This window comes from Cydia amplana, chromosome 21 (assembly GCF_948474715.1).
Source record: "Cydia amplana chromosome 21, ilCydAmpl1.1, whole genome shotgun sequence".
Lineage (NCBI taxonomy): Eukaryota > Metazoa > Arthropoda > Insecta > Lepidoptera > Tortricidae > Cydia > Cydia amplana.
In genome coordinates this window covers 8,545,751-8,569,193 of record NC_086089.1, presented here as the reverse complement: position 1 = coordinate 8,569,193, position 23,443 = coordinate 8,545,751, and the positions used below count along the sequence as shown (strand labels likewise).

Below are 23,443 nucleotides of genomic sequence, written 5' to 3'. Positions count from 1 at the left end.
GCGTTCGTAAGTATCTGTTACAATCTAACTGTTCTACATATAGATATATGTTTTTAAAGTATTCACTATTAGAGAATGGTATACTTTTAACGTGTTTCTGGGTGCGTTGCCAACATGCCAATCGTTTACGCTCCGTAGTAGCGAACGGTACGCAACTGTCACTGTCGCAATAACATGGGAGAGTGATAGAGACACAAAGCGTTTCGCTCTCGTAGCGTAAGCGACTGTCACCTTGGCTAGGCCCCTGATCCGCTATTTTGATGCTGACTGTACTAGTCCTTAAATATTTATAGAAATATCTGACCGTCCGGTAAAACCTTTAACTTTTCCAGTTTCTATACAAGTAATAATTATTACAGTTAATTAAAGATTAATTTCGTGTGCAATATTTCTAATAAGTATATTCACGCTATTTTGTGAGAAAATCTAATAGGAGTGTTTAATCACTATTATTTAAGATTCAAAATGACTTAGCTCGGTAGTTTTAACACATTCAGTGCCGAAAACCCGACTATCGGGTATTTTATGATTTCGTTCCCAGGCCGGACGACCCGATAGTCGGGATCGTGGTACTACAGCTTTATATGACGAATTTTTTGTGGCCTGGCGTGGATGTCTTGTTTGGCTGGGTGGCAATGAATGTGTTAACCTCCCAATAATGTCCCAATGCTCGACCGAATGTCCCATTAGTTAGTACCTTCAATTTTATGTCATTCAATGGTAAGAAATTGTCATTGCAATTGGGATGTCAAATATTGGGACGTTTACTTCCAAAAAGATGGTTCGCGGTATGATCAATATTTTCATTGACAGATTGTTTTTTCAATTTCATACAAACATTTCATTTTATAACAAAATATTTATTAAAGTAACAATGAAAATGTTCAAAAGAGCGGCTAAATATTATTTTTGGCAATCCATTTCCAATCTTATTATTAGGGCATTTTCACTTAACTGTGGACCTTTAACGGCCGGTTAGCGATCGTTACAAAACTGACGGTCAATGTCAGATCCCATACATTTTGTCACGTAACGGTTAGACGTTACTGAAACACGACTTAAGTCGCGCTTTAAAGTGAAAGTTAAAATGAAAATGCCCATTAACCCCTCGACCGCCATAGACGTCACCTGACGCGCGCAGCTTCAGCCCAATATCAACCTTCGTGCATTCCGACAAGGTTCACAATGGCGCGCCGCGCACGACAGGCGTGGCGTTCAAAGGGTTACCCGATACAGATCAATTTTCTATGAGCCACAAAATAGAAACTGAAAAGTTGAAAACCAACCAACTTCGCCAATCAACTTCCAACCTTATTAGAGCGTTCCTTTTATTTTTTGCCATTTTTATATATTGTGAAATATTTTTGCCACTTTTGTGTTATTTCTAGTCAGGATCGCGAGCCCTTTTCATCCTTATAGGAGAAAAAAAACTGTCCTAAAATTTCCATACATTTTTCAAACTTTCCTTTTTGTTACTACCATACAAACGTATATGGGGAAATGGTAACACAATAGGAAAAAATATCTGGGACATTTTTTTACCCTATTAGGATCGAAAGAGCTCGTGATTCTGAGTAGAAATAACACGAAAATGGCAAAAAAGGTCACAATAAATAAAAATGGCCAAATAAAAAAGAAACGCTCATTACAGAGTGATAAAGAGGTTAAATAAATAACCTCTACCCGCCCATACGTCAAACCTTGCCAAGCAAAATGAAATTTTATTTTGTCAACACAAAGTTCAAATTAGAATGGAACAGGAGACCTTTTTATAGGTCTCTGGGTGGCTAGAGGTTAAAGCGATATTGATCGACTTTCTATGAGCAACAAAATCCAACATTGCCAATCAACTTCCAACCTTATTACAGCGTGATAAAGATCCGTTTCCTGTGCAGGGCTATAGCGACCGCGATCCACACTAGCATAGCGAAGGCGTGTGTGGCCAGCAGCTGCGCGTGCGTGGCGGCTGGCACGTGGATGTGAAGCGGGAAGTGCTTCTTGAGCAACTCGGACCCTAGGTAGAGGAACAGCGCGTTCTGACCTGAAACAAAAATGTTTTATATTAGAACAAAATATTTATTTTTAGAAAATATTTTAATTTGTTGTTATTTCAAGTAGAAACACTACTATATAAATTATAAACTGAAATAAATGTCATATACTAAGAAAAAGTGTTCCAGGCCTCCAGTGCCCCAGGCTGGAATCGAACCAGCGTCCTCTGCTATCGCGGCAGGTGCCTAAAAAATGGTAAATTCGACCTATGCTGCTGTGGCCCGGTGGCCGAGTGGTAACAGGCACCTGCCGCGATAGCAGAGGACGCTGGTTCGATTCCAGCCTGGGGCACTGGAGACCTGGGTCACTTTTTCTTAGTATATGACATTTATTTCAAAAATGTTTTAATAGTAAATGTATACGGCCTCGCTGCGACTCGGTCGTTAACGCATACTCGCTGTCTAGCCTCCTAAGGCCCAGGCATACAAATTGAAAATACAAAATGAGCAACTGAAATTTGATCCTATAGTCTAGGAAATAGAGTTGATTTTGCGTTTTTGGAAAATTAATCGAAAAAAAGCAAAAGCGACTTTGTTGCAGCTGAATAGGATTTAAATTTCATCGAACTGAAGAGGTACTATAGGTAGGACTTTGGGCCTAGGAGGCTAGAGTCCGTCTAACGGCTCGGCCACGATTGAGCGACTCGCGGCGGCGTGACACACAGACAGACACACTCGCATTTATAATAGTATTGTATGGATGGATTGCATAATTAACTAGTAAGAAACAGGGATGTTGCGAATATCCGCATCCGCAACCGCGGAACTTCCGCATTATTTTCAACATCTGCATCCGCATAAAATCGATGCGGAGTTTAATGCGGATTCGGATGTGGAACAGGTCGGTACAGGAACGTCTTAGCATCGGCGTAAGTGCTAGACTAGGTAATTTAGTCATTAGCCAAAAAAACCTATTAGAAGTGAGCAGTCAAGCGAGAGTGGGACTTAATGTACGGAATCCTTGGAACGCGAGTCCGACTCGCACTTGGCCGGTTTTTTGAAATAAAAATTACTGAAATGTAATATTTGACGTTTTTTATGTGAGCCTTTAAAAATCCGCATCCGCGTCCGCGGATGTCAAAAAATCGGCATCCGCAACATCCCTGGTAAGAAATATTAAAACTCACCGGCATAATATAACGGGCGGCCGCCCCATTTCATCTTGAGATCCACCACGTAATACAACACTGCTTGCGCCATGAACGCCATGGCAGCCGTCACCAGGCAGAAGGAGACGCTCCACAGGTTCTTGTTTATCGGAATCGGGCCATCGTTTTTGGAGAACACGCAGAGAGCGCCGCCCGTAGCTCCGAAGACCAGCGACCAGAATACCCAGCGCATTATGCGGGCCCTGGAAAAAAGTTCATTGTGATGTGTTGTCTAGAAAAGGGCGCAGTAGGGTATTTGAGTACTAGTCAAATCAGTTTCTACTTACGAACTGTCGAAACGATTTTGCTACTATGGAATTTCTATGAAACACTAGCATGTGACGTCACAATCAAATTACCTACTCTATTGGGATGGTGAATTTTATAAACAAGTTCTAGTTAAATAGATATAAAATGAGCAATTTATCACAATACATCATGGACACTAAAATAAATGTGGAAATTATTAAAAGAATACAAGATCTAAAAAATTCAAAATTTAAGTATTATTATCTGATATTGATATCCTGAAGAAATCTGGGGAACACTTCAAATATAACATATAACTGACCTGGCATGGTTGTAAGCCAGCATGATCCTAGTGGCGTGGGCACCGGCTTGGACCACCAGCAGACCGGATAAGATGCCCAGCAGACCCTCAGGGTCGTGCCGGACCGTGGTGTGGTATATGTCGCGGAAGGTGCCGTATTTGTATAACTGACCTGGCATGGTTGTAAGCCAGCATGATCATGGTGGCGTGGGCACCGGCTTGGACCACCAGGAGGCCGGATAAGATGCCCAGTAGACCCTCAGGGTCGTGGCGGACCGTGGTGTGGTATATGTCGCGGCAGGTACCGTATTTGTGTAACTGACCTGGCATGGTTGTAAGCCAGCATGATCCTGGTGGCGTGGGCACCGGCTTGGACCACCAGCAGACCGGATAAGATGCCCAGCAGACCCTCAGGGTCGTGGCGGACCGTGGTGTGGTATATGTCGCGGAAGGTACCGTATTTGTATAACTGACCTGGCATGGTTGTAAGCCAGCATGATCCTGGTGGCGTGGGCACCGGCTTGGACCACCAGCAGACCGGATAAGATGCCCAGCAGACCCTCAGGGTCGTGCCGGACCGTGGTGTGGTATATGTCGCGGAAGGTACCGTATTTGTGTAACTGACCTGGCATGGTTGTAAGCCAGCATGATCCTGGTGGCGTGGGCACCGGCTTGGACCACCAGCAGGCCGGATAAAATGCCCAGCAGACCCTCAGGGTCGTGGCGGACCGTGGTGTGGTATATGTCTCGGAAGGTACCGTATTTGTATAACTGACCTGGCATGGTTGTAAGCCAGCATGATCCTGGTGGCGTGGGCACCGGCTTGGACCACCAGCAGACCGGATAAGATGCCCAGCAGACCCTCAGGGTCGTGGCGGACCGTGGTGTGGTATATGTCGCGGAAGGTACCGTATTTGTATAACTGACCTGGCATGGTTGTAAGCCAGCATGATCCTGGTGGCGTGGGCACCGGCTTGGACCACCAGCAGACCGGATAAGATGCCCAGCAGACCCTCAGGGTCGTGGCGGACCGTGGTGTGGTATATGTCGCGGAAGGTACCGTATTTGTAGAGGTGGGCTTCGCCGAACACCATTCTGTGAAGAAAATTTATTTAAATAGTGCAATTTGGCGGAATGTGATACATATTTTACAAGCTTTTTAATAACTTATTCTGTTACGGGTTGTTAGAATTGTCTCCATGAGTATTAGGTGCCTGTGGAAAGAAAAGTACAGTCAGCGATAAAAGCTTATACCAAAAACTTTTACACCACACCAACTGGTAAAGGCTGTCTTGATTGTTCAAAAACCGATAGCAAAGTTGCATTTTATTCACATGTGATGTGAGGCAAAGTAATCAAATGCAAATTATAAGTTATTTTCGTATGTTTGCTGGTTGAATTGACTTTTAATTTATGATTTTGAATGATAAATATTTAATAACATTCATTTGGATTTGATTTGGTTTGATTTTGTTTGATATTTTACAATTCATGTTTTGTGTTTCACTTGGGGGCAAATTTTGTTTAACCCTCGTGCTTTGAAACCCTCGCAACGCTCAAGATTCCATTTCTGAACATTCGCTTGCTCGGGTATTATTAGCACGAGCGGTTAAACAACAACTTTGGCCCTTGTAAAACATAACTATTATGTTCTGAAGCAGGGATGTTGCGGATGCAGATTTTTTGACATCCGCGGATGCGGATGTCAAGATTAGGTACTTAGAAAACGTCAAATATTACATTTTTAGTATTTTTTTATTTAAAAAAAACGAAACGTTTAGTATTTGAGCAAGAATATAGGAGCGTTATATTTAATAAAAGGTAACTTGGCCGACTTTTCTGGATCTAGACGATTTCGTTATATAGCACTTTCACTGCCGCTAAGACGTTCCTGTACCGACTTGTCCGACATCCGCATCCGCATAAGCTCCGCATCGATTTTATGCGGATGCGGATGTTGAAAATAATGCGGAAGTTCCGCGGTTGCGGATGCGGATGTTCGCAACATCCCTGTTCTGAAGCTTACCGGTCAATGTATCCGGCAATGCCCCCGGTGCAGTTGGTGAGGTCCCGGCCTTCGGCGGACAGGTGCAGCCCGCCGGGGCCCGCGTAGCCGCGCGGGCAGCCCGGGGCGGCGACGGTCAGCGTCACGCAGATCTGCACCAACATTATTACAAGCTTTTTTCTACTCGTCGACTGTAATGCTTGAATTAAGACTTCGTATACCAAAGTGAAATCGCATACTTTTTTCACTATGGGACCCCAACTCAACTATAATATTCATTTCGATACAGTTTAGTCAACTATAATGAAATTGACCAATCGAAAGCGCGGGGCAAGTACCAGGGCCTCATGAGTTACGAGAAGGTGTCGTTGACCAACCGGCCGGGGGCGCGGGGCGCGGGGCCAGGTCGCGTACGAGTATGAAGGTATCGCGGCTGCTCGCGCATCTTAGCTGTATACTTTTGTTTTTTTTTTACCTACATATGCCTACCTACACATACTACATATGATTCTTCTACTAATTTTAAGTATTTTTTTATTGACTCGAAGAAAAAGTATTGTATACAATAGTGATATAATCAAGCTTTTCAATCTCGTACCTTACTTAGGCAACTCAGCAAGCTTCGTTGCCTAAACACGGTACTCGACTGAAAAGCTCTCCATTATATCACGATTGTATAAAATACTATTATTTACTTTCACCTGTCCCGTTGTCTGTAATCAAATCTTGTAAGTTAAATTTGATCCACTTCCCGGTTTCCGATTGAGCTGAAATTTTGCATGCATGTATAAATCGGATGACAATGCAATATTATTATGACATAGAGCTGATCTGATGATGGAGACTGGAGGTGGCCATAGGAACTCTTGAGATTAAACAACGCAACCTAATTGTGTTAGGGGTTTTTAGAATTGTCTCGATGAGTATTAGTTGTCTGTCGTAAGAAAAGTACAGTCAGCGATAAAAGCTTGTACCAAAAATGAAATTATTGCCAAAAACTTATTTTTAACACATTCATTGCCACCCAGCCAAACAAGACATCCGCGCCAGGCCACAACAATTTCGTCATATAAAGCTGTAGTACCACGATCCCGACTATCGGGTCGTCCGGCCTGGGAACGAAATCATAAAATACCCGATAGTCGGGTTTTCAGCACTGAATGTGTTAATTTTTAACCAAGCGAGCGCGAAGCACGTTTCAGCTTGGGCAAAAATGCTTTTGTATGTTTGTCCGGCTGTTCCACTCTTCGTTTTTACGAGATTGTGAGATTTGTGAGCAGATTCAACAATTATGGATTCTTAATCGATTCAGATTTTTTTCAAAACGACAGAGCCATAGGGGTTCGCGAGGTTTATAGCTCAGTCACTAGTATTAGCCTGATGTAAAATTATCTTTAAGTATATAGGGTATTTGACTGTATTTAAAATAAATTATTTTATGAAATAAAGCACCAGAATATTAATAGAGAAACGTAGACAGCAGTTATTTTTAGACACAATTTCTATTTTAAAAGCCGTATAAAACTATAAAGAGTAGGTTATTTGATTGTGACGTCACATGCTAGTGTTTCATATAAATTCCACAGTAGCAAAATCGTTTTGACAGTTCGGAAAAAGAAACTGATTTGAGGAGTGTCTTTTCAAAAGGGTTTATTTTTTCTGGGAATCTATTTCTAAATTGGACCTTAAGTTTTCTTGAGCAAGGTTCTCTCTAGAAGTACCGCTAAGAAAAAAATAAACCCTTTTGAAAAGACACTCCTCATTTGACTAGTAGTCAAATACCCTATTAGATTCAACGTACCTGCACTGCTACTAGCGAGAGAGTAGCTAGCCACTGCTGCCAACCGGCCGCGATGTCACGGAACAGAGAACGACCTACACACAAATATATTTTTCTCAAAAATGGACGGCAAAGTCGACGTTGCCGGTTAAAAAATAGGTCGCGAAGTGCGTAGTTTATGGTCATTCAAAAAATTAAAAAGTTAAAAACATTGCAGTCTCGATTTCGGGACTGCAATGTCGCATACAAATTCCATTATTTAACGAGTTCCAAACTTTTTAAAACTTTAAATGGCCATATCAAATGAAGGCATAGGTCCCTTAAACAGCCAAACAGATGATCACTTATTATTATAAAGCCTGTAACAGACTATCGCACCGCACCGCGACCTTGGAGCGTCGCACCCATAAGTGAGAGCGCGAAACAGATATCTCTTTCTCGCTCTCACTTATGGGTGCGACGCTCCAAGGTCGCGGTGCGGTGCGATAGTCTGTTATAGGCTTAATGTTGGTACCGCGACTATTTAGGTGTCTCAAATAGGTTGGCGTATTTTCAGCAGAAAAATACACTTCTTTTTTTTTTAAAGGCGTCAAGCAAATTTTTTTAATAGTTGTAATTTTTTTTCTGTGAAAATTAGAACGATGCTTCTGTAAGTTCTGTAAAATATTTCTATTTCTTGCACCATTTTTGAGAAAAGCACTATATATGACTCGGCTGGAAGGCTACTTGCTGGCTTCGGATTCAATTAAACGGACTCCCAAGGTCGTCCGTTTAAAACGAATCCTCAGCCTGCAAGTAGCTACTTCCGAACCTCGACAATAATGTACTAATATTAGATATACTAATCACTACATAGTATAAAACAAAGTCGTTTCCCGCTGTCTGTCCCTATGTATGCTTAGATCTTTTAAACTACGCAACGGATTTAGATGCGGTTTTTTTAAAAAGTTAGAGTGGTTCAAAAGGAAGCTTTATGTATAATTTGTTAACCTGTGCGAAGCCGGGGCGGGTCGCTAGTTTAAGTACAAATAAGGGTCATGAAATTTGCTCCTCTTCCTAATCTTTGCGATTTCGATGCTTATAATATTAGTTGTAAATTGTATTAGCAGTACATTGTTCGTCCGTAGCGACATTTGTGACATCTGACGGTATAGCCATAGAGAAAAAATACATAGATTGCTCACTCCATACATCAGTTTTAGTACCAAAAAGACTATTAGCATCTAGCATCGAGTAGTGGAACTATCAGTACTGCTACTTGACAATAGATGTAGCACCGACCGGAAAGTTTTATGCTGTTGAGATAAGACTTTCCGGTCGGTGCTACATCTATTGTCAAGTAGCAGTACTGATAGTTCCGCTACTCGATGCTAGATGTAGACACTGAAATTAATAGTCTTAAGCTTTGGATTCATCCGAAAACGGTGCCGTCATGTAGCGGCAGCAAAAGACGGCTGTCTTTACGGTGACGACATGTGGAAAGTACCACGGCGTCATAACACACCGTCAGCCACCAAGGTCAAAGCGGCAAATTTGAAAAATGTAGGCGCGAAGGGATATAGTCCCATAGAAAATTTGAATTTCGCGCCTTTTTCTACTGACAAGATTTGCTTGACCATCTATAATTTACTTGGAGGATGAAATATCATCAGAAGAGGAAAATAATCGTAGTACGGAATCATTTATTCAAATCTCGTGTCATTTATTCAATATGGCGTCACCGCTATCTAAAGCTTTGGATTCCTCCGAAAACGGTGCCGTCATATGACGGCCGTCATATAGCGGCAGCAAAAGACGGCCGTCTTTACGGTGGCGACATGTGGAAAGTACCACGGCGTCATAACACACCGTCATCCACCAAGGTCAAAGCGGCAAATTTGAAAAATGTAGGCGCGATGGGATAACGTCCCATAGAAAATTTGAATTTCGCGCCTTTTCCTACTGACAAGATTTGCTTGATCATCTATAATTTACTTGGAGGATGAAATATCATCAGAAGAGGAAAATAATCGTAGTACGGAATCATTTATTCAAATATCGTGCCATTTATTCAAAATGGCGTCACCGCTATCTAATAAAACGTTCACGAAACTATCGACAAGGTCATGACGGCCGTCATCTTACGTTACGTTGACATCAACGTAACGTAACGCCGTCTAGGAAACCGCGCCATCTTATTTACATAGACAACGTTATAGTGACGTCAGTCAACGCTATATAGCGGCCGTAATATGACGGCACCATTTTCGGAGGAATCCAAAGCTTAATAAAACGTTCACGAAACTATCGACAAGGTCATGGCGGCCGTCATCCAAATGACGGCACCGCTTTATTACGTTAAGCTTTGGATTCCTCCGAAAACGGTGTCGTCATATTACGGCCGCTATATAGCGTTGACTGACGTCACTAGAACGTTGTCTATGTAAACAAGATGGCGCGGTTTCCTAGACGGCGTTACGTTACGTTGATTGTCAACGTAACGTAAGATGACGGCCGTCATGACGGTGTCGATAGTTTCGTGAACGTTTTATTAGATAGCGGTGCCGCCATTTTGAATAAATGACACGAGATTTGAATAAATGATTCCGTACTAAGATTATTTTCCTCTTCTAATGATATTTCATCCTCCAAGTAAATTATAGATGATCAAGCAAATCTTGTCAGTAGGAAAAGGCGCGAAATTCAAATTTTCTATGGGACGTTATCCCATCGCGCCTACATTTTTCAAATTTGCCGCTTTGACCTTGGTGGCTGACGGTGTGTTATGACGCCGTGGTACTTTCCACATGTCGCCACCGTAAAGACGGCCGTCTTTTGCGGCCGCTATATGACGGCCGTCATATGACGGCACCGTTTTCGGAGGAATCCAAAGCTTTACGTTGACAATCAACGCCGTCTAGGAAACCGCGCCATCTTGTTTACATAGACAACGTTCTAGTGACGTCATTCACCGCTATATTACGGCCGTAATATGACGGCACCGTTTTCGGAGGAATCCAAAGCTTAACTGATGTATGGAGTGAGCACTCTTGTCTTACTATATTTCTCTATGGTATAGCATGACTTGCGTTCTCGCGCGCGAGTGCATACTTGAAGTCGCGCGCGAGAACGCAACTCATGCTAGACCGCCTGGTGTCAAGTAGCGGTGATAATACGTTGTTGCTCACCAGGCGTAATGTTCTGGCTGGTCCGCATGAAGGCGCACTCTAGAGCGCCCACGACGAGGTACATGGCGGCGAGGCGCTGCAGCACGCCCGGGAGTCGAACCCCGGCCCACGAGGTGTCGACCGAGCCGAGCACCACTCCGGCCATCGCCATCAGAACGGATCGGAGGGCCACCTGACCAAAATAAATAATCGTTATTTCCTATACAAAAATTCTTTACTTTACTATAAAATAAACTTTACGTGTACATATAAAACTACTTATACTTATAATACAATTTAAAACTAAACTAATCCATAGATAAATACTAAATAAAAACCCTCTAAATAGTGGTCATGAAATTTACGGAGATCACCAATTTAATCACCTAGTTTTATGGTGATATTTGAGCGTTCTAAATTAAAAAACCGGCCAAGCGCGAGTCGGACTCGCGCACGGAGGGTTCCGCACTATTAACAAAAAATAGAGCAAATAAATCGTGTTTGTTGTATGGCCCCCCTTAAATATTTATTTTATTTTATTGTTATAGCGGCAACAGAGATACATCATTTGTGAAAATTTCAACTGTCTAGCTATCGCGGTTCATGAGATACAGCCTGGTGACAGACGGACGGACGGCGAAGTCTTAGTAAGGGTCCCGTTTTTTACCCTTTGGGTACGGAACCCTAAAAAGTGCCCCCAAACGCGAATACTGGAGTCACAAATTGTTATTCTTGCGTCCGCACCTCCATTTTATTATCGGTTAAGCTTTGGTTTCCTCCGAAAGCGGTGCCGTCATATAGCGGCCGCAAAAAGACGGCCGTCTTTACGGTGACGACATATGGAAAGTACCACGCCGTCATAACACACCGTCAGCCACCAAGGTCAAAAGAAACGTATCCAGGAGAGAAAATGGACGACCTTGATTTAGCTATAATAATTTACTTGGAGGATGAAATATCATCAGAAGCGGAAAATAATCGTAGTACGGAAGATCACTTATTCAAATCTCGTGGTACAGAAGGTGCATTTGAGATTTTAGTACAAAACTGCTTGACCGCTATCTAATAAAATATCGACACCGTCATGACCATGACGGCCGTCATGCAAATGGCGGCACCGCTTTTTGACGTTACGGTGTCAATCACCGCCCTCTAGGAAACCGCGCCATTTGGTTTACATAGCCACCGTTCTAGTGACGCCATTCACCGCTATATAACGGCCGCTATATGAACGCACCGCTTTCGGAGGAAACCAAAGCTTAATATTGGACATAATCGGCGATTGAAATCAGCGAGCCAAATTTGCGTTTGCGCACGGCCTGATTTGTTCGGACAATTTCATCAGATTGGCGAAAAATTGTCCTCGCCTGGACAGGCCATAACACCACACCAAAAGTATCCGTGTGTCATCCTTGAGAGACCATGTAACTATACCTGCTGCAGAGCTGTGATCCTGGGCAAGGAGGTCCTCAGCCTCGCATTGAGGGACAGCACCAGCGCCTGCCCCATGGCGAAGGCGAACCAAGGGAACACGACATCAGGCACCGTCAGGCTGTTCCACACCGAGTGCAAAACATGAGAGATATCAGAAGATGGCATCCGTATATCATGCTAGAGAGACCATATACCTGCTGCAGAGCTGTGATCCTGGGCAAAGAGGTCCTCAGCCTCGCATTGAGGAACAGCACCAGCGCCTGTCCCATGGCGAAGGCGAACCAAGGGAACACGACATCAGCCACCATCAGCCCGTTCCACACCGAGTGCAAAACATGAGAGATATCAGAAGTTGGGATCCGTATATCATCCTAGAGAGACCATATACCTGCTGCAGAGCTGTGATCCTGGGCAGGGAGGTCCTCAGCCTCGCATTGAGGGACAGCACCAGCGCCTGCCCCATGGCGAAGGCGAACCAAGGGAACACGACATCAGCCACCATCAGCCCGTTCCACACCGAGTGCAAAACATGAGAGATATCAGAAGTTGGGATCCGTATATCATCCTACAGAGACCATATACCTGCTGCAGAGCTGTGATCCTGGGCAAAGAGGTCCTCAGCCTCGCATTGAGGGACAGCACCAGCGCCTGCCCCATGGCGAAGGCGAACCATGGGATCACGACGTCAGCCACCGTCAAACCGTTGAACATGATCATACCCCGGCCGGCGAGAGCAAAAATGCGTCTGCTCCTAGTGCTTAATTAAATATCGACTATTCTATCGACATATGGATGTCGATAGAATAGTCGACTTTTAATTAAGCACAATTTTTTTTTTTAACTGAGCCATTGGCTGTTGGCATTTTAACTTTAAACAATTTAAATAAATTGATATCTGGCAGAGAAGTGGAACTACCTAATACAGAACAAATTCATAATCACTATGAATTATTTCGTTTTGCTCCGATTACTACAGTAGATTTAGAACGGTCCTTTAGTTGGATGAAATGGATTTTATCGGCAAGGCGAAGGAGTTTAAAATCAGAAAATTTAGAAAAAATGCTAATTGTATATTACGAAAATTACATAAAATACTGAATAAATACAAACACTTGGTTTTAATTTTGTTTACAACAATAATTAATACTTCTGCATATCATAACAGTGGTCCAGTACATCGTGTTGTTTTTATCGACATCGACCAAAGTGTGTGTCCTCGCACTATTAAGCTGTCAACGCATTTTTGCTCTCGCCGGCCGGGGTATGAACATGATAGATATCAGAAGTTGGGATCCGTATATCATCCTAGAAGGAATGTAACTACTATACCTGTTGTAGAACTGTGATCCTGGGCAGGGAGGTCCTCAGCCTCGCATTGAGGGACAGCACCAGCGCCTGTCCCATGGCGAAGGCGAACCAAGAGAACACGACATCAGCCACCGTCAGGCCGTTCCACACCAAGTGCAAAGCATGAGAGATATCAGAAGTTGAGATCCGTATATCATCCTTGAGAGACCATATACCTGCTGCAGAGCTGTGATCCTGGGCAGGGAGGTCCTCAGCCTCGCATTGAGGGACAGCACCAGCGCCTGTCCCATGGCGAAGGCGAACCAAGAGAACACGACGTCAGCCACCGTCAAACCGTTGAACATGATAGATATCAGAAGATGGGATCCGTATATCATCCTAAAGAGACCATATACCTGCTGCAGAGCTGTGATCCTGGGCAGGGAGGTCCTCAGCCTCGCATTGAGGGACAGCACCAGCGCCTGCCCCATGGCGAAGGCGAACCAAGAGAACACGACATCAGCCACCGTCAGGCCGTTCCACACCGAGTGCAAAACATGAGAGATATCAGAAGTTGGGATCCGTATATCATCCTTGAGAGACCATGTAACTACTATACCTGTTGCAGAGCTGTGATCCTGGGCAGAGAGGTCCTCAGCCTCGCATTGAGGGATAGCACCAGCGCCTGCCCCATGGCGAAGGCGAACCAAGGGAACACGACATCAGCCACCGTCAGGCCGTTCCACACCGAGTGCAAAACATGAGAGATATCAGAAGTTGGGATCCGTATATCATCCTTGAGAGACCATGTAACTACTATACCTGTTGCAGAGCTGTGATCCTGGGCAGAGAGGTCCTCAGCCTCGCATTGAGGGACAGCACCAGCGCCTGCCCCATGGCGAAGGCGAACCAAGGGAACACGACGTCAGCCACCGTCAAACCGTTGAACATGAATAACATGATAGATATCAGAAGTTGGGATCCGTATATCATCCTAGAAGGAATGTAACTACTATACCTGTTGTAGAACTGTGATCCTGGGCAGGGAGGTCCTCAGCCTCGCATTGAGGGACAGCACCAGCGCCTGCCCCATGGCGAAGGCGAACCAAGGGAACACGACATCAGCCACCGTCAGCCCGTTCCACACCAAGTGCAAAACATGATAGATATCAGATGGGATCCGTATATCATCCTTGAGAGACCATATACCTGTTGTAGAGCTGTGATCCTGGGCAGGGAGGTCCTCAGCCTCGCATTGAGGGACAGCACCAGCGCCTGCCCCATGGCGAAGGCGAACCAAGGGAACACGACATCAGCCACCGTCAGGCCGTTCCACACCGAGTGCAAAACATGAGAGATATCAGAAGTTGGGATCCGTATATCATCCTAGAGAGACCATATACCTGCTGCAGAGCTGTGATCCTGGGCAGGGAGGTCCTCAGCCTCGCATTGAGGGACAGCACCAGCGCCTGTACCATGGCGAAGGCGAACCAAGGGAACACGACATCAGCCACCATCAGCCCGTTCCACACCGAGTGCAAAACATGATAGATATCAGATGGGATCCGTATATCATCCTTGAGAGACCATATACCTGTTGTAGAGCTGTGATCCTGGGCAGGGAGGTCCTCAGCCTCGCATTGAGGGACAGCACCAGCGCCTGTCCCATGGCGAAGGCGAACCAAGGGAACACGACACCAGCCACCGTCAGGCCGTTCCACACCGAGTGCAAAACATGAGAGATATCAGAAGTTGGGATCCGTATATCATCCTACAGAGACCATATACCTGCTGCAGAGCTGTGATCCTGGGCAGGGAGGTCCTCAGCCTCGCATTGAGGGACAGCACCAGCGCCTGTCCCATGGCGAAGGCGAACCAAGGGAACACGACATCAGCCACCGTCAGCCCGTTCCACACCAAGTGCAAAACATGATAGATATCAGATGGGATCCGTATATCATCCTTGAGAGACCATATACCTGTTGTAGAGCTGTGATCCTGGGCAGGGAGGTCCTCAGCCTCGCATTGAGGGACAGCACCAGCGCCTGTACCATGGCGAAGGCGAACCAAGGGAACACGACATCAGCCACCATCAGCCCGTTCCACACCAAGTGCAAAACATGAGAGATATCAGATGGGATCCGTATATCATCCTAGAGAGACCATATACCTGCTGCAGAGCTGTGATCCTGGGCAAAGTGGTCCTCAGCCTCGCATTGAGGGACAGCACCAGCGCCTGTCCCATGGCGAAGGCGAACCATGGGAACACGAGATCAGCCACCATCAGCCCGTTCCACACCGAGTGCAAAACATGATAGATATCAGATGGGATCCGTATATCATCCTTGAGAGACCATATACCTGTTGTAGAGCTGTGATCCTGGGCAGGGAGGTCCTCAGCCTCGCATTGAGGGACAGCACCAGCGCCTGTACCATGGCGAAGGCGAACCAAGGGAACACGACATCAGCCACCATCAGCCCGTTCCACACCGAGTGCAAAACATGATAGATATCAGATGGGATCCGTATATCATCCTTGAGAGACCATATACCTGTTGTAGAGCTGTGATCCTGGGCAGGGAGGTCCTCAGCCTCGCATTGAGGGACAGCACCAGCGCCTGCCCCATGGCGAAGGCGAACCAAGGGAACACGACATCAGCCACCGTCAGGCCGTTCCACACCGAGTGCAAAACATGAGAGATATCAGAAGTTGGGATCCGTATATCATCCTAGAGAGACCATATACCTGCTGCAGAGCTGTGATCCTGGGCAGGGAGGTCCTCAGCCTCGCATTGAGGGACAGCACCAGCGCCTGTACCATGGCGAAGGCGAACCAAGGGAACACGACATCAGCCACCATCAGCCCGTTCCACACCGAGTGCAAAACATGATAGATATCAGATGGGATCCGTATATCATCCTTGAGAGACCATATACCTGTTGTAGAGCTGTGATCCTGGGCAGGGAGGTCCTCAGCCTCGCATTGAGGGACAGCACCAGCGCCTGCCCCATGGCGAAGGCGAACCAAGGGAACACGACATCAGCCACCGTCAGGCCGTTCCACACCGAGTGCAAAACATGAGAGATATCAGAAGTTGGGATCCGTATATCATCCTAGAGAGACCATATACCTGCTGCAGAGCTGTGATCCTGGGCAGGGAGGTCCTCAGCCTCGCATTGAGGGACAGCACCAGCGCCTGTACCATGGCGAAGGCGAACCAAGGGAACACGACATCAGCCACCATCAGCCCGTTCCACACCGAGTGCAAAACATGATAGATATCAGATGGGATCCGTATATCATCCTTGAGAGACCATATACCTGTTGTAGAGCTGTGATCCTGGGCAGGGAGGTCCTCAGCCTCGCATTGAGGGACAGCACCAGCGCCTGCCCCATGGCGAAGGCGAACCAAGGGAACACGACATCAGCCACCGTCAGGCCGTTCCACACCGAGTGCAAAACATGAGAGATATCAGAAGTTGGGATCCGTATATCATCCTAGAGAGACCATATACCTGCTGCAGAGCTGTGATCCTGGGCAGGGAGGTCCTCAGCCTCGCATTGAGGGACAGCACCAGCGCCTGTACCATGGCGAAGGCGAACCAAGGGAACACGACATCAGCCACCATCAGCCCGTTCCACACCGAGTGCAAAACATGATAGATATCAGATGGGATCCGTATATCATCCTTGAGAGACCATATACCTGTTGTAGAGCTGTGATCCTGGGCAGGGAGGTCCTCAGCCTCGCATTGAGGGACAGCACCAGCGCCTGTCCCATGGCGAAGGCGAACCAAGGGAACACGACACCAGCCACCGTCAGGCCGTTCCACACCGAGTGCAAAACATGAGAGATATCAGAAGTTGGGATCCGTATATCATCCTACAGAGACCATATACCTGCTGCAGAGCTGTGATCCTGGGCAGAGAGGTCCTCAGCCTCGCATTGAGGGACAGCACCAGCGCCTGCCCCATGGCGAAGGCGAACCATGGGAACACGAGATCAGCCACCGTCAGCCCGTTCCACACCAAGTGCAAAACATGATAGATATCAGATGGGATCCGTATATCATCCTTGAGAGACCATATACCTGTTGTAGAGCTGTGATCCTGGGCAGGGAGGTCCTCAGCCTCGCATTGAGGGACAGCACTAGCGCCTGCCCCATGGCGAAGGCGAACCAAGGGAACACGACATCAGCCACCGTCAGGCCGTTCCACACCGAGTGAGAGAATATGGCGTAGCCACCGCCGCCGGCGTTCACGAAGATCTGTAAATACATGAATATTTAGCCGAATGCACCCAGAACGTTGGGCCAAATTAGCCACGGACTGGATCCCACAGGATGGATCTCGGGGCAAAGGAAGACCCAAACGGAGATGGCGGGACGACCTTGATGCATTCTGTGCGGAGTGGCGGGAGTGTGCATTGGACAGAGTCAAGTGGCGGGAAAGAGGGGAGGCCTTTGCCCAGCAGTGGGACACACTAATAGGCTAAAGAAAAAATAAATAACAGACCACAAACTAATTACCCTGGCGATTGTCGCGTTCGCTAGCTACTTCTTAAAACTATCCTATGTCCTTTCTCGGGCTTCAAACTATTCCTATTTGCATCTGCATCGGTTCAGCGATTTAAGTGTGAAAAAGTAAAAGACAGACAGACGGATATACTTTCGCGTATATAATCCTCGCTTCACTGTAAGATACGAAACAAAATCAAACCAAATCATCATTTAAAAGTCAATTCTACCAGCAATCATAAGAAAACAACTCTGCATCTGATTACTTTGCCTCCCATGTGAATAAAATGCAACGTTGCTATCAGTTTTTGAACAATCAAGAGAGCCTTTACCAGTTGGTGTGGTGAAAATATATTTGAAAAAAAAAAATGAAAATGAAAATGAAAATATTTATTTACATTAATAAATGTTACATAACAAGGTAACAGGTTGGGACTCCCTATTAAGTATATTATACCTGTATCAGGAAGCCCCGCTCCTCCGTAGCAACAAGTTGTAGATTTAAGAAATATTTAACTAGCATACAGAAAGAAAACTTAAGCTAATAGTACAATTTATTCTAACTTTGTGTGTGTGTGTGTACGTGTGTGTGTGTGTCTAGGTATATGACTGTGTGTGAGATCGTGTGAGTGCAAGTGAATATGTTGAACTTTTCGGAACTTCTTATACAATAGGTACTGTAAAGCATAATATCGTATTTTAAAAACTGGTAAGTACTTAAGAATTTAAGTTAATTAAATAATACCAACTTAGTATATCAGAGCCTCTGTCTCGTCATAGTTAAGTATTTTAAGTCATTCAGTTAGTGTTTTTTTACATTTATATTTAGACATATGTATGAGTATGTATGTTATGTATGATGTTAGTGTTTTTTATATTTAGACTTATGTATGAGTTACCATCAGAGCAATGGCGGCGCCACGGAAGATGTCAAGCGAGCGCAGGCGCGAGCGGGTCGGCGAACGGGGCACGCTCGCTTCTGCGGTCAGGACGCGCGTCTCGGAACCCAACTCATTATCATCCCTGCAGTAAAGCGTATTGTATGATTTGACGAGTATAAATTGAATGGCTGAGTCGTAAAGCGAGGTCGTCAACAATACGATTCAGTGTTGAGATATCAGTTTTTTTTTTTCAATTATTATTAAAGCTTGAAAACATATATTCAGGATCCCTTTGTTTCCCATAAAGTTTTAAATCATAAATGTAGTGTTTGTCATATTATCATTACTAATCAAACTGAAACCGTTAACTTTTCAGGATTTTCGTAAGATTATCCTATAGATAGGTTAGGTTAGATTTGTTTTATGGCAATCCTGAAAAGTGACGCGTTTCTGAACCAAATAAATTATGACTAACGAAAATGCGGGCAAACAATACATTACGACTTAAAACTTTTTGGGAATAATAGAGACCCCATGTATTCATTTACCTAGATTAATTTTAATGGCGTATTGTATGTTACCCGCGTTTTAAAAACTTGAAAAAGCGTTGATGAGATGATATCCGTGCATACATAAAAGCCACTTTCAGCATTTGTATGGGGAGGCAGACATATTTTAAAATGTTGACAGTTTAGCCAGGTAGCACTATGGAGTCACGACTAAGAATACAGAAGTCATGCCTCCCTACCCTGAGCTGGCCATTTGGTACTCTGATATCAGTCCGGTGGAGCGAGAAGAAAGAATGGTGACTTTTCTGTGCAAAGCAATACTTTAATCAATATACTGTTCAGAGTGCTTAGCGCCAACATCAAAGCCAACATCGAAAAATAAAAAAGCCGTTATCTGCCGCTATAGCTCGAATATATTAGAGCGATAGAGGAATATAATGATTTACGTTATTTCGATATTGGCGGTAGGCCCTCAAGTGTACAGTCAGCAACAATAGTAAAGTATCTGCCACACTGGAATACAGTCACGTTCAAAAGTATCTTTTACAGTTGAATTGTTCTACATCTTTTTTTGTTAAGTTATTCGCGAATGGCAGATGCTTCAGACGCGTAGTCTGATCCGTTATTTTTGATCCTGTACAGCAGCAACCGCCGTCGTCAACCTTTTAGCAGCCACGGGCGACATAGTAGTTAACGAAGTTGACGCGGGCCGCACTTTGTTAATATTTATGACTTTATCAGACATTGTTGTTTACCAATATTACATATAAAATAGCCAGGGAGGCTCGCGGGCCGCAAGTGACAGGTTCACGGTCAGCAGGTTGCCGACCGGTGCTGTACAGTTTGAGGCTTTGTCGAGGCAGTAAACAGAATGAGACAGGCATGCCCTACCTAGCAAAGTATCTGGCGTACAGTCTCCCAGCGATGATCCTCTTCCCGATGCCCTTGACCACATACCACAGCGTGGCCATGGACAGCAGGATCAGTACAGCGGTGAGGATGGGCAGCGAGGCGGCATCCGGCTCCGCTGTCATCCGGGGCTGGCATTGCTGCTTGGTCACCTCGGTGAGGTTGATGCTGTACTGTCCAAACTCGAGAAACTGGTAGGAGCCTGGAGCAAATTAATTTAGACAGTTTATTACCACAGTGGCCACAGACAGACAAGAATGCAAGAAAATGCTGGACAAATACTTAAACATGATAGAAAAAGGCGATTTGGAAGAGGCCTAGGTCATAACGACCTTACGAACACGCATTTGGAAATAAACACATAATAAATAATTGTAAAATAAAATGCAAACAGTTCGTGTTCGTATAATAAAGGCTTTAATAATAATTAAATTACCTACATCAATCCAATATTTGTTTGAGGCTGTTTGCGTGGGGTCAAAAATCGTTTTGACGTTTCATAAAGAGTAGCATGATTTATTAGACTTGTTAGTGAAGGAGCCTGTTAACTACGAAAACCTCAAGACATGTGGTAGGTACCTATATTTATGTATGAATTTGCATATAACCTATAATAAACTATTCAGTTGATATGCAATGTTTACATGTTATTAATGACTCATCCTATCATGTGACTAGACTACAAAGAGCAGTAAGATATCTTTAGAAGCAGGAACATTTTCTCTATTATCCTAAGGTTTTTAACCCCTCTATGCTGCCTGTCAAATTTGATCACTGAAAAAGTGACCTTGACATTTAAAACAATAGATTTAAATTCCCATGCACAAAGGGTTATAAAGTCCTCCCTAATTATCAAATTTCCTCAATTAATCTCTACTAATATTATTAATTAATTAGTATAATGATACGTAACTCATTTTAACATTACGAGTTATGTAGATATTTGTATGTAAATCTATATGAGTCATGACCCAGAGGTTATAAGATAAATATGTTCATAATTGAATTATGACATGCATGCTATTCCTGGTTTGTAATCCAATATAGCAACAAATCTGCAAGTTTATTGGTGGCAAATTGGCAATACACTTTTCCCCATAGACTAGGAATCCTCTAGACGGAGTTTAGAGCAATTATTTCATGAGACCGATGCTGCCAAAAATACTGGGGTGCGGGGGACGAGATGAGTGAGTCCCCGTGCCGTGATTGATCCGTTCAAAGACACGGACGTCACACAAAGACACTTTGACTCAAAGATGGAGTAAAACTACCGTATATTTGTGGCAGAGGGGGTAGCTCTACTATGCTCAGTCTAGAGGATGTCTTGTCTGTGATTTTCCCAAAGCGAGGCATAGACTAGCAAGACCTTGCATGCAATTTACATTATATTGCCGAGTACTAAGGTAAACTTCATTCAGTCATTTGATCAGATACGGCAATGTAATGAAAATTGCATGCAAGTTCTTGCTAGTCTAAACCTTATTTTTGTTTACATACTATGGGGGTTGTCATACAGGTTAAAAAAGACTGCTGTACTGTAAAAATAAATAAGATAAGATAAAAGATAGTTTATCCAAGTAGGCATATTACAATGCGCTTATGAACATCAAATAAAGCTACTAATTATTACTTATATGGCTCATATATCTTATCTTGTTAACTTTCTAAAAACTAAAAGATAAATTAATTGAGTCACCAGCAGATTTGTAATAAATAAACTATAGACAACACAACAAAGAACAAATTTACAAAGACAAATTTAATTTTACATTGATTTAGGTTGAACTACAAACTTCAATAAGTGTTGAAAGATGTTTACAAAGGTCGCATTCACCGCGCTATTGCAACAACATGCATTTCAGAACAATAGGTGGCTAGCTGCCCCCCTCGTACGTAACCTGATCTCATTAAAGTACTTACCATTGCATATCTGGCCATGTCCATTCTCGATGGCGTAGCGCACGGGACTTAAGGTCTTTAACACGTAAGACGACGAGTTTGCGAGGGGCTCAGTCGTCAGCAACTTACAGCCCTGGCATTCTTCATACTGGCTCAAAAAACTTATCGGCTCCGTTGTAATTATTTCCAGACATGCTTGGTCGTAGCGCAACGTAGCCCCATTGCAACTCCGTATAAAAGCTCCGACGTTCTCAAATTGACCCAGCGTCATTGCTAATTGCAATCCAGCATCGGATTCAATGTGTATTTGTACAAAACAAAGCTTCTTTTCGTTGGATAGGTAGTATCGAAACAAATACGACGAACTAGCTGTCAAACAAAACTATGTCATTGAATGAAAGAACGGATTGGAAATGATTCATCATTCATCAAAGAGCGGAACGAACTTTTTGTTTATAACGTAGTGACGTATCAACAATGTATCAACACGTATCAAAAACCGGTATTTCTTATTCGCGTTAAAGCCGTAACACACTACCGCACCGCGACCTTGGTGCGCCGCACCCATAAGTGAGAGCGAGAAAGACATATTTCTTTCTCGTGCTCACTTATGGGTGCGGCACACCGTGACCCTGGTGCGGTGCGGTAGTGTGTTATGATGGCTTTAAGCTTTGGATTCCTCCGAAAACGGTGCCGTCATATTACGGCCGCTATATAGCGTTGACTGACGTCACTAGAACGTTGTCTATGTAAACAAGATGGCGCGGTTTCCTAGACGGCGTTACGTTACGTTGATTGTCAACGTAACGTAAGATGACGGCCGTCATGACGGTGTCGATAGTTTCGTGAACGTTTTATTAGATAGCGGTGACGGCATTTTGAATAAATGACACGAGATTTGAATAAATGATTCCGTACTACGATTATTTTCCTCTTCTGATGATATTTCATCCTCCAAGTAAATTATAGATGATCAAGCAAATCTTGTCAGTAGGAAAAGGCGCGAAATTCAAATTTTCTATGGGAAGTTATCCCATCGCGCCTACATTTTTCAAATTTGCCGCTTTGACCTTGGTGGATGACGGTGTGTTATGACGCCGTGGTACTTTCCACATGTCGTCACCGTAAAGACGGCCGTCTTTTGCGGCCGCTATATGACGGCCGTCATATGACGGCACCGTTTTCGGAGGAATCCAAAGCTTTATTATCATTTTCACAGAAGAATGAAAGACCGATGCCAATTGTTTTAAAACATAATGTATATAGTAAGTCAGCTATGCTGAATAGCCATTGAATAGCACATTTCGAGGAAAACATATTTTCTTT

The 23,443-nt window shown here is 44.3% G+C and overlaps 1 protein-coding gene across 1 annotated transcript; it reads right to left on the bottom strand.

The window, feature by feature from the left end:
• Positions 1-1,835: 1,835 nt before the first annotated feature.
• On the bottom strand, positions 1,836-22,528 carry LOC134658094 (heparan-alpha-glucosaminide N-acetyltransferase-like). Its single transcript, XM_063513699.1, has 10 exons — positions 22,139-22,528; positions 20,201-20,420; positions 18,819-18,942; positions 17,494-17,670; positions 10,702-10,873; positions 7,556-7,629; positions 5,776-5,906; positions 4,677-4,844; positions 3,179-3,402; positions 1,836-2,041 (listed from the first exon to the last, which is right to left on the bottom strand). The coding sequence occupies exons 1-10, from the start codon at positions 22,386-22,388 to the stop codon at positions 1,863-1,865; spliced, it is 1,719 nt and encodes a 572-aa protein (XP_063369769.1). The 5' UTR covers positions 22,389-22,528; the 3' UTR covers positions 1,836-1,862.
• Positions 22,529-23,443: the final 915 nt, after the last annotated feature.